This window comes from Cherax quadricarinatus, chromosome 64 (assembly GCF_038502225.1).
Source record: "Cherax quadricarinatus isolate ZL_2023a chromosome 64, ASM3850222v1, whole genome shotgun sequence".
In the NCBI taxonomy this organism is placed as follows: Eukaryota; Metazoa; Arthropoda; class Malacostraca; order Decapoda; family Parastacidae; genus Cherax; species Cherax quadricarinatus.
In genome coordinates this window covers 11,394,618-11,407,337 of record NC_091355.1, presented here as the reverse complement: position 1 = coordinate 11,407,337, position 12,720 = coordinate 11,394,618, and the positions used below count along the sequence as shown (strand labels likewise).

The window sequence follows — 12,720 nt, the reverse complement described above, 5'->3', positions numbered from 1 at the left end:
GGTCTTTCACATTACTTTTTTGCTCTATTATATGGTTAGAAAGCCCCTTGTATACCTTGATAAAGTTTTAATTTCCTCACGTTTTCCATATCTGAGTACAGTGGACTCCCGCATAACGATTACCTCCGAATGCGACCAATTATGTAAGTGTATTTATGTAAGTGCGTTTGTACGTGTATGTTTGGGGGTCTGAAATGGACTAATCTACTTCACAATATTTCTTATGGGAACAAATTCGGTCAGTACTGGCACCTGAACATACTTCTGGAGTGAAAAAATATCGTTAACCGGGGGTCCACTGTAGTTGAAATTTCTCTTCATTGAACTTTATATTGTTTTGAGGGGCCCATTTGAAGGTTTGGTTGATGTCTGCCTGGAGTCTTGCGGTGTCTTCGATGGAGATCATTGTCATGGCAATTCAGGTGTCATCCACAAAGGAAGACACGGAGCCATGGCTTACATCTCTGTCTGTCAGATATGAGGATGAGGAATAGAATGGGAGCGAGTACTGTGTCTTATGGAACAGAGCTTTTCATCGTAGCTGCCTCAGACTTTACTCTGTTTACTATTACTCTTTGTGTTCTATTTGTCTGGAAGTTATAGATCCATCTACCAACTTTTCCTGGTGTTCCTTTATCATGCATTTTGTGCACTATTACACCATGGTCACACTTGTCAAAGGATTTTGCAAAGTCTGTGTATACTCCATCTGCAGGTGAAATTGCCGACCTAGAAAATGTACAGAGAACTTTCACGGCACGCATAACGGAGATAAAACACCTCAATTACTGGGAGCGCTTGAGGTTTCTAAACCTGTATTCCCTGGAACGCAGGAGGGAGAGATACATGATTATATACACCTGGAAAATCCTAGAGGGACTAGTACCGAACTTGCACACGAAAATCACTCACTACGAAAGCAAAAGACTTGGCAGACGATGCACCATCCCCCCAAGGAAAAGCAGGGGTGTCACTAGCACGTTAAGAGACCATACAATAAGTGTCAGGGGCCCGAGACTGTTCAACTGCCTCCCAGCACACATAAGGGGGATTACCAACAGACCCCTGGCAGTCTTCAAGCTGGCACTGGACAAGCACCTAAAGTCAGTTCCTGATCAGCCGGGCTGTGGCTCGTACGTTGGTTTGCGTGCAGCCAGCAGCAACAGCCTGGTTGATCAGGCGCTGATCCACCAGGAGGCCTGGTCACAGACCGGGCCGCGGGGGCGTTGACCCCCGAAACTCTCTCCAGGTAAACTCCAGGTATAGTGGCATAATCATATTCATATTTGATTTTTAAATAATTTAATGAAAATAGCTTTTTAATAGTAAAACCAAATTGTGAAGACAATAACAAATCTTTACATTTTTTATTCTTTGAATACTATTTATACTATATACATAATTTTTGCAGTTTAATACCTTTCAGAGAAGAAATGTATGGCAGTGCTCACATCTCTGGAGAACACCTCATCAGTCAGTCATATTGTAAGTGGCGGCAGAAATACTTGGATGATAAAGCCTCACAGTCTCTGTTGCCTGAGCGATGGTAAGCTTTCAAGAGAAAAACACATAGAGTGCAAAGTAAAAGGATAGATTAAGGAAATACATACGTATATAGTTTAATGTTACCCTTGCAGTGTCTTTGCAAATGGCTATTGGCAGTACTTTTAAACAAACTTGGATAAACTAATCTGCAAAGCTTATTGAATACAATGTAGATATTGACTGAATGTCGTTGCCTTAAATATCTTGAGTAAAATATTTCTTGCAAAATTTCTGTCAGTGTATGTTTGGTAAGCTTATGTCTTAACAAATTACAACCCCACAAAGTTAAATCTAAGACTGAACATTATTTCATCCATCATGGGCCATCATCAGGTCAGGAGTGAGGGGAACACTGGTAAAAAGATAAGTGCAATGTGAGATGGTAAACGATCAGGTTAAGTTGTGTGTTATGAATATTAAGAGCATCTACCACTATTGGGAGTAGCTAAAATCTAGGGGGGAGGGGAAATTATGACTAACACTAATCTTGTTCTGCTTCCTTGCTGATATTGTACAAACAGCAGCTTTTTTCCATCATTTTAGTGACTATTATTACGTATTATTATAATCATAACTAAGTGCTAAACCCACAAGGGTAATTTTAGTTACTTAAACCCTTCCACAAGCTGATCATCATTTAAAATTTCTTTCCTTTGAAACTGTCTTATTATGTAGATTCTACTACACATCACTCTTGAATCTTATTCCTGGCTTAGTTCCAGTTGATGTTTGCCTCTCCCAATACACTGTTAAATGGTTTAACTTTAAGAGTGTAAGTAACTTGACCTGATCCTTGCTATTCTGCCACCACTTTGACATTTCTACTTGCTTTAATGTATTCCCCCACATTTATGATTAGATAATATCGGAAGACATTGAAATGTACAGTTCTCATGTCCAATTTGTGGACTTATGATTTGTCCAAGCGAGGGTACAGTACTGCATTGTCAATTATTTCTTTGTGCTTAACATACCTCTAACTCTGCCCATTTCCAAATCCTCTAAACAGCTCTGCAGTATGGAGACAAATAGCAAAATGCCAACAAGTGATAAAAAAAGACACAGTTGCAGAGAGGAATGTTACTGAGATATTTCTCCTGTGGAACAGGCTTCCTCAGTCAATACACAGGGATGCACAAGTTCCTTTCTGCAAGTGTCTTCTTTACCAGTTCTTTTATATACTATTCATGATATAACTAGGTTTTTATATTTTATTTTCGAAATACATATGTAATAGTATTTCCTGCAAATTGTATTTTGTAGTGTAACCATTTCATGATCCACATACATATTGTGTATTTCCTTAGCAAGGAGGAGGATGTGCCAGTAGCACTTTCCGAGGAAGTTGTTATATCCCATAATAGATTGAATGGCAGTCATGCAGTAAGTACGGGCACAGCAGACACTGCTTCTGGTGGTTCTACAGCATCATATCCAAATTCTTCTGGGTATGTTGCATTAAATGATTTGTTTTTAAGCAGGACCATATCTAGGTGACAAAAAGATACAAAAATTTTACACCTGCAATTTGAAATAGCTTAAAAATTATTCTAAAAATTGTAAATTAATGTTGTTAATCAATATATCTATAAATATGATAATTTAAAGAATGTCTCAAATACTTAATAATAAAATCATAAAAGATTATGATAATCTTAAAAGAAATTTAAATAAGAAAGAAAATAAGATGACAATAAGGGAATATGCTAGCAAAGGTGATAATAAAAATTAAATGGTTACATTTACCAGTATAAAACGTGCCGAAAGATTGAATACTGTATTAACAATGTAAATATGAAAGGCTAGTGGCAAGGATTGTCATTTGTGCATCCAGGAGGCATGTGAGATCATGTTATGGGTGGAGACAAATGATTTTTAGAATTTGATGTGCTCTTGGAGTGTGATGAAGTTCACACCCAAGAGATTCACTGAAACCGGTTAGCTGAACTTGAGATGGAAGGTACAGTGCCAACTCTGAAGAATGGGTGGGAATGCTGCAGTTCAGTGGGACATTTTAGTTGTGATGTGTTTTCTTCTTTGGGTCATTGTTGGTGGAAACTGCCATTGTTAAAAAATGTATATAGCAGTAAACCCTCGATTTAATGAACCTTAATATATTAGACTTCAAAAATAAAGGACAAAATAATGGACAGAGTTTCTTGGTTACAGAATTGTCCATTACTGTTAAGATCATTTTTTAAAGTCATCTAAATTAGGTTAACACTTATCTGTATCTAGATTTATCTTTTAGTCCTTTCATCTCTCTGCATAATGTCTAGTTATTTCACAGGCCATACAGTAAATCCAGAAAACATGATAGCAACTTTGATACAACAAATGGTGCTGTGAGGGACTCTTATGCCTGGACACAGACTATAGAAGATATGGAAGTGAGAGTTACTGTACCAGATAATGTTTTAAGAGGAAAGCAGGTAATGCACACAATATTGTACATTACTATCACTTTCATCTGTTGCTTCATGATGAAACCAATTTAATGTATCATTGTACAAGATGATAAGACTGCATTGCTGTACATGAAAAAAAGTTTTAAGATAATACTACATTTTAATGTGCTAATTTAGACTGTCTTCACAGGTTAGAGTGATCTTACAAGCGTCGTTTATTGAAGTGGGGGTGCAGGAACCAGGTCTGGTGTGGCACACCCTTCTTAAAGGCAAATTAATCCACAATATCAAAGCTGAGGAGTCTTTGTGGTCTCTGCTTCCTGGTGAACATATATCAGTAAGAGAGTCATAATTGTTTTGAGCCTTAGAATAATAAATTGTTGTTGATTATTCTATATTTCCTCTCTATACAGTAATCTTGGTTCCCTATCAAAAATTTTAATAATTTAGTCACTTAACACAGTTTGGTAAATGTAATAACACAGTTCTAGCAGCTTTACATCCAGCAGGCTTTGAGCAGAGACAAGTGGTTTTTATTTTTTGACTTGCTGTTCGCATTTGAGCAGCATTTGTGAAGGGATTCGGGGAAACTGGTTAGGCATACTTGAATCTTGGAAGTGGTAAACAAAATTCCTGTACTCTGAAGGAGGGGTGGGGATTCCATAGTTCAGAGTTTTGCTTGAACTGTGATTTCTGGTCACTTGTGGCAAGATAGGGTTTGAATGAATGATAAATATTTTTTCTTTTGGGTTGGGGAAGACAGCTGGTGTTTTAAAAATTAATAATAATACATGTTCTTTCAACACACTGCCTGTATCCCACTGAAGCAGGGTGGCCCAAAAAGAAAAATGAAAGTTTTTCTCTTTAACTTTAGTAATATATACAGGAATAGAGAGTTACTAGCCCCTTGCTCCCGGCATGTTAGTTGCCTCTTACGACATGCATGGCTTACGGAGGATATGGTTTGTTTGCAATCGTGTCATTACGATTTCTTGAGTCAAGAATTCTGTTCCATTTCCCCATGGAGATAAGAGGAATTAAACAAGAATAAGAACTAGTAAGAAAATAGAAAACTCAGAGGGGTGTGTGTGTATATATATATGCTTGTACAAACAAAAAAAAAAGTTATCCATGGAGGCAAAGAAGGGAATGTATGAAAGTATAGTGGTACCAACACTTATTTGGGGGTGAAGCTTAGGTTGCATATGCTGCAGCAAGGAGGCAGCTGGAGGCAGTGAAGATGTCCTGTCTAAGGGCAATAAGAAGGGAGGAACACTGCAGTAGGCCTGTTGGCCCATACTAGGCAGGTCCTTCACAAATCCAACCCACTAACAGAATAAACACTGCCCAAGCATTTATGGGTAGGTAAGTAAGTAAGTTTATTCAGGTATACACAAATACAGTTACATAGAATTATCATACATAGCAGCATATGTGTAGAGAACCTAGGATAACCCAAAAAAGTCAGACAGAGTGACTTATTTCCATTGGGGTCCTTTTACCTTATTATTATAATATGAAGGTTATAATATTTTCTTATTATTCTACAATGGAGATAATATCTTATTATCATACTAAAAAGACTATCTACTACACCAAGGTCATTAAGACTATCTACAATACGAGGGTCATTACTAGGAATATGGTAAAATTTACACGTATGTTAGCTAAAAAATAGAAAATCATTCCCCTCCCTTTCTGTAGCTACATTCATCAGACACCTTTTGGCACTCTTCTTGAACTGGTTCATGCTATGACTGGCTTTGACATGTGCGGGCAGTCTGTTCCATTCCTTTATTGCTGTACAATAAAAGGTGTTTGAAGCCTGGCCACTGACTGTGGGTTGTGCTCTCTTCCCCTAGTACTATGATTACTTTGGTTCCCAACCTTGACAAAATTGACAGCAAGATATTCTGGACACTGTTTGTGAGCAATTTTATAAACATGATTTAGCTTCAGTTGTTTTACTCTGTCTTCAACATTCAGCATATCCAACTGCTGTAATTCATCCTGGCCTACATGTTCTCTTTGTCCCAGCCCCAGGATGAATCTTACGATTTTGTTCTGGGTGATTTGCAGTCTATCTTTCAGTTTTTTTGTCAAGGCAGAGTACCAAGAAGAGCATGCGTAATCCATATGGCATTGTATAAGGGCTAGACATAGGGTCCTGCGAGCCTCAGTAGGTAGACACTGTGCTTGTCTATACAGGAACTTCAGTCTGGCATTCGCTTTCTTTACTACACTGTTCCCTATCAATTCTCCTGACATGCATGGGTCAAAGGGGATTCCCAAATATTTTACTGATGAAACCAAAGTGATGGGCTCCCCATTACACTGAACATGAAAATTATTTACCCTTCTCAGTTTATGTTTCGTGCCAAAGAGAATGGCTTCAGTTTTCCCTAGGTGTAATGATAGTTTGTTGTCTACTAACCATTTGCTGCAGGACTCCAGTTCCAGTGTTAAAACATTAGCAATACCTTGTGGGTCTTTACCTGACACTAACAGAGCACTGTCATCTGCATACAGTAGGAGTTTGCACTTGACACTGATAGGCATATCATTGACATAACATAAGAATAATAAGGGACCCAGAATACTATCTTGGGGAACTCCACATGTTATCGGCAGGGGTTCTGATTCTGTTTTGTTGATAGCTTGAAGTTTATTACATAATATATTGTGGTTGACAGTATCGAAGGCCTTTTGCAAGTCTAAGGTTACCATACCTATGAGGTTCCCCTTTGACATTTCAGTTCTCAGGTAATCCATCAGATTAATAAGGGAGGTGTCGGTTGAGTAGGATCTTCTAAAGCCCGATTGATAGCTATGGAGAATGTTGTTGTCATTAAGGTACTTAACTACTTGAGAATACACCGCCCTCTCTAGAATTTTAGATATTATACTGAGTATACTAACAGGCCTATAGTTGCTTACATCAGACCTACTATTTTTCTTGAAGATAGGAGTAACTCTGGCCTCCTTGAACCCCTCTGGTACGGTATTAGTGGTGATTGATAGATTTATTATGTGAGCAATAGGGATTGACAGTTCAGAAGCACCATCTTTTAGGAACTTAGATGGGATGTTATCAGGGCCTGTGCTCTTAGTTGGGTTTAACCTGCTTAGTTCTTTTTGAATAAAGTCATGAGATACACTTACTAGTTGACAACTGTTTGGGGTTACCCCTTTATTGGTATAGTATGTTTGAAACTTATCAGAGTCTGTGTTATAGGTATTTGATGCAGCTGGTAGTTTACTATTTACTCACATGCAAGTCCCACTCAAATCTAACCCCTCTCCCCCATGTACTTTCCCAACCTAAATTTGAAACTGCCCAAGGTTTTAGCTTCGATAACCCTACTAGGCAGACCATTCCACTCCTCAACTACCCTATTACCAAGCCAGTACTTTCCTATATCCTTTCCAAATCTAAACTTATCTAATTTGAATCAATTTTTGCGGGTTCTCTATTTGGGGGATATCCTCAAAACCTTATTTATATCCCCTTTGTTAATACCCATGTTTCACTTGTACACTTCGACCATGTCTCCCCTCATTCTTCATCTTACGAGTGAGTGTAGTTAAGGAAATGTGATATCAGCACACTTTTGGTAAGACAGCGATTGAATGAATAATGGTGAATGTGTTTTCTTTTCTAGGTCTCCCTGAATTGGTGCGAGAAAGCCTTTGAGATATTATTAAAATTATGATTTTTTTATTAAAAATTAGCCGTCCATTGTTATTAAATTCTAGATTCACTTAGAGAAGAGCGAAGAATGCTGGTGGGATAGGCTCATGTCATCTGAAGACCCAATAGACCTAAAGAAGATCAGTGCAGAACGTGACTACGCTACACTTCCTCAAGAAGAGAGGCAGAAAATTCAGCAACTTGTATGGAATAAACAACAGCAAGACCAAGGAAAACCAACTACTGATCAACTCGTAAGATATTTTGTACTTGGTATTGTTAGCTTTGCTTACATGCAACATAATATTCATAGTAACACATTTTTTTTTATTAACACATCGGCCATTTCTCACCAAGGCAGGGTGGCCTGAAAAAGAAAAACTTTCATCATCACTCACTCCATCACTGTCTTGCCAGAGGTATGCTTACACTACAGTTATAAAACTGCAATATTAACACCCCTCCTTCAGAGTGCCGGCACTGCTCTTCACATCTCCAGGAATCAAGTCCGGCCTGCCGATTTCCCTGAATCCCTTCATGAGTGTTACCTTGCTCACACTCAAACAGCATGTCAAGTCCTAAAACCCATTTGTCTTCATTCACTCCTATCTAACATGCCCACGCACGCTTGATGAAAGTTCAAGCCCCTCGCACACAAAACCTCCTTTACCCCCTCCCTCCAACCTTTCCTAGGCTGACCCCTACCCCGCCTTCTCTCCACTACAGATTTATATACTCTCGAAGTCATTCTGTGTCATTCCAGCCTCTCTACATGTCTAAACCATCTCATTAACCCCTCCTCAGCCCTCTGGATAATAGTTTTGGTAATCCACACACCTCTACATTATATTTATGCCACACATAATCACAAGCTATCTTTGTTATATGATTGCTTTTTATTTTACTGTTCAAAATTACAACATTGTACTGTATGGCTATAGTTAAACCTCATTAATCTGTATTTGTAGGGACTCAGTTTCTCTCAGACACACTACCCAAATTCTATTTATAATAACCATCTAGAGCATTTAAAAATGATAAATACTTGTATATCATTTTATATGCTATGCTATAACACACAGCCTCTCCTCACTTAACGACGGGGTTCTGTTCGTAAGACCACATCATTAAACGAATTCTTTGCTAAGTGAGGAGCATACTATAATGGTAGTGGTTTTGTGTCAACCATCTTATAATATTTATAATATTTCTGGTATATTTTTAAATGTTTGTACAGAAATGTACTGTATATTGAAATAAACAGAATAGAGGAAATCAGCTCTAATATACATTATTTAGGTATAAATACTGGTCAGAGAGCCCGTCGTAAGTCTGAGGCATCAGTAAACGAGTACATCGTTGTATATACTTCTGGCCTCTAGGCCAGAGGTAGTCATGGGAGCTGCAAAATTAGTGTATTTTGTGCAAGGATATCTTTCAGAGCTTTTTACAATAATGATAATTCTATATAGCATTAATTTTTTTTCAAATGTACATAGGTATTACAATGAGTGAGTTTATAGTTAGTGCACAGATTAAAAAAGCCCATAGTTACATGCAGCATTTTTAGGCAGTTCATGAGCAGTGCAGGAAAATATCAAAGATGATTTAAGCATCATCTAAGTGTAGAAGTAATTATGAAAGCTACATAAATAGTACAAATTCAGAGCAGGTGAAGCCCTGGGACAACACACACATTTTTCAATATATTTATATTTTAGACTTGAAAATCTATTCATGCTTATTACTGCTCAAAATAATCATAATAAAATTACACTTTAATTCATTTAAAAATATGAATGATATTTCTTTTGTTCCATTAATGAAATTTTATGTACACAAAATGGAGCCTTGGGGGGGGGGGGCCTTCTCACATTTAATTAAAGCCCTGGGGCATCTGCCTCATTTTTTCCTATGTTAATCCGTCAATGAATGTATATAAGGCTGCCACTCAAAGCTACTTGCAAGCAACACAAGCAAATGTTGCCTCTTTTACTCTCAGATAATCATTTCTTACAATGGGATTTTTTTTATACCTTTTTTATATTAAGCCAAACCTGTTAAAGCTAATGTATTTATTGTAAATCTGCACTTTAAACCAAGGTATATTTTTATTTTGAAGAAAAATTCGGATTTTGCAACATTATTTGTTGCTTCCCTGTGCCATCTGTGAATACCCATGCTTTGAGCAGTTGGCAGTGGCATGTTGTATTCTGTGTAAAAATGGGTAAAAATCTGAAAGTTAACACTTCCAGCACTTGTATAACTAGAACTAAGTCAGAATGATGAACTGCCACAATGGGAACCTCACTGGGCATGAAAGCAAAAGCAAAAATTAGTACAGGTCATCCATCACTAATCTGGCATCATTGGGACCTGTAGGGTGCCAGATTAATGATTTTGCTAGATCACAAAGTGGTTAGGTTAGAATACACTTAACCCAACAGTTAAACACCTCATTCTACCTTTAAAATCCTCCATAAATTAGTACAAGTTGGTTAATAAAGTTAACCAACTTGACTTACACAAGAAAGTTCATCACTGCTGCTTCCAAAGTGAAGAGCTGAAATTTACAACTAAACGTATTCACATGTCTTGAAGTGAAGAGCTGTCAGGATTGCCATCTTCTTGAGGTGAAGGACTGTCAGAATTGCCATCTTCTTGAGGTGAAGGACTGTCAGAATTGCCACCTTCTTGAGGTGAAGGACTGTCAGGATTGCCATCTTCTTAAGGTGAAGGGCTGTCAAGATTCCCATCTTCTTCATCTTGGATGGTGACTGAAATATCAGGAACTGATGATAACGGTGGCATCACATTTGGGTGAGCAGATGTTGAAGGTACTAGATTTTCAAATGGTGACTCTGTTAAATGCTTTTTTAGCTATTTTTTTTAACATATTTTGCAAGCTGTTGCATATATTTTGGCCTTTCTTTAATTAGTTTATCTTGCAGCATATACATAAACGTTCATTATTTCTTGTTCAGTAGAGAGACTTCCTACTACATCTTCCTCATTTTCATCACTGCTTTCTCCTCAACTGGCTTTTAGCTGCATCTTCATCTACATTCATCCATTTTCCAACATTATCTTCATCCATCCTCAATGCAAAATCACAGCAGGATTAGTCCGATCACCAAAACAGTAGTGGCAGGTTGTTGCAGTGACCTGGGAAATTTGAAATTAGTGCCAGATTGGTGATGGAACCAGATTACTGATTATCAGATAAGTGATAGTCGACCTATACTATTATTATCACCTCACCTCCCTATAGACCACACGTTTGAATTAAAGGCAAAATTAGGGAATTTAATATAGCATGAGTGTATGAAATAAACTAGTTCAGATTAATGAGGTCTGACTGTACATCTGTATGGAATTAATTTTATACATTAATCTTCAATTCTTTATTGGCAGAAAATGGAATCAGTGCTCCGTAAGGCATGGAACATAGAGGGCTCTCCATTCCAGGGTAAACCTTATGATCCTTCATTAATCAACTTTACTGCTGGAGGAAGTTTTGGAAAAGGATAGCTGGACTCAGAAAATAGTATGCTTAGAAAATTTTCTCTCTATATCTGCCTGTAAAGTATCTGAGGACTTACCTTATAGCTGTTTTAAAGTACGTACATAATTAACACTGATTCCAAATAAAATTTTAATCATATTATGCTTATAATTTAATCATCTTGGTTATTAAGTACAGTATTGCATATTTATGTTCATAAAACTGACAGTTTTCCTTCTACAGGAGGTATCTCGTATGACATATTTATAAGATAAGCTTTAGTAGGAAAAGCTGTAAATATTACAGAAAGTATAAAAGTAGTATAAATTTGTATGATGGTTCTGAGGATATATAGATATTATATATAGGCATATATAAATGGTACATTATGTATATTTAATGAAGAATGACCCAATAAAGTCAGTGTAACTTACTTTCATTGGGGGGTCCTTGTATAATTATACATACTCTGATGTACATAAGCACACAGTAATAAGTGATTTAGTACGAGATTAGATTTCATTGCCAGACCATCTTGTTTATGCACCCCATATCCATCCTGTGGACAGTAGCACATAACTATACTGCAAATAAATTAAAACTATCAATAACTCATACTATTTAATATTTGGGAATAAATCTTAAAAATATACACCCAGGCACAAAGATAAATACCAGTGTGCACATTTTGCAATACAAGATGAGGGAATAAATCCTTGTGTATTTAGCTTGACAGCAAACTTAAATTTAACATGTGTATGCAGTGCATACCTAAGAAATTTTTTAAAACGTGCACATTCTTTCCAGAATATGCTACACACTATGTACCACAACCATCACTACTTACTCTATACTACCATTTAATCTACCATTACCTCTCCTAATGTATATAGAGGTCTGTAACAGGTAATAGAATCTCTATCAGAGCAACTGGATTGACCATGTGTTGCAGTATATGGATGCATCATTATGAGTGGCTTTGCAAAAAATACTCATCACAACAGGAAGAGAATAAACTGAAACAAACAATATAGAGTAAAACTCTGGTTTTCGTCTGGTCCAAATATCGTACAATTTGGATTTCAGCCACTTTTTTGGTGAATTTTTACTCCAGGTTTCGTACATCGACTCGGAAATTGTCCGTATCAGACGCATCCGCCCTCCTGGGACACCGCCACCTGACTCAGTGTGCCTCTGTCACTTGTCGAGTGAACAATACTCCGTATGTTCATCCATTGTTTTTGGTGCTTGTTTATTAAGTGCGACTGTAAAATAAGCCACCATGGGGCCAAAGAAAGTTCAGAGTGCCAGCACTTTGGTAAAGAAGGTGAGAAACACGATAGAATTCAAGAAAGAGCTTGTATCAAAATATGAAAGTGGTGTATGTGTGGCCGAGCTCGCCAGAAAGTATGGGAAGTCCAAATCAACAATCACTTCAATCCTGGTGAGAATGTGCCTTCTTCAGTGATTAAGGACATGTGTGCAAAGTGGAGCGAGTTGCAGAGTTTTGCGGAGAATTATCACCCTAACAAAGCTGTTGCAGGCTGTGTCTGCAACATGTTCAAAGACAA

At 37.4% G+C, this 12,720-nt stretch overlaps 1 protein-coding gene across 7 annotated transcripts in view; it reads left to right on the top strand.

The window, feature by feature from the left end:
• Positions 1-12,720, top strand: part of LOC128700025 (nudC domain-containing protein 3) — a 103,628-nt gene that overhangs the window by 84,684 nt on the left and 6,224 nt on the right. For 5 of the 7 annotated variants that reach the window (XM_070098765.1, XM_070098766.1, XM_070098767.1 and 2 more), the window contains 6 exons: positions 1,427-1,546; positions 2,853-2,993; positions 3,836-3,977; positions 4,144-4,290; positions 7,710-7,898; positions 11,059-11,308. In XM_070098765.1, coding sequence (XP_069954866.1) covers positions 1,427-1,546; positions 2,853-2,993; positions 3,836-3,977; positions 4,144-4,290; positions 7,710-7,898; positions 11,059-11,175 — 856 coding nt within the window. In that variant the 3' untranslated portion in view covers positions 11,176-11,308. Of the gene's footprint in view, positions 1-1,411; positions 1,547-2,852; positions 2,994-3,835; positions 3,978-4,143; positions 4,291-7,709; positions 7,899-11,058; positions 11,309-12,720 lie in introns of those variants that run through there. The other 2 variants (XR_011393789.1, XM_053792956.2) reach the window with 2 other exon arrangements.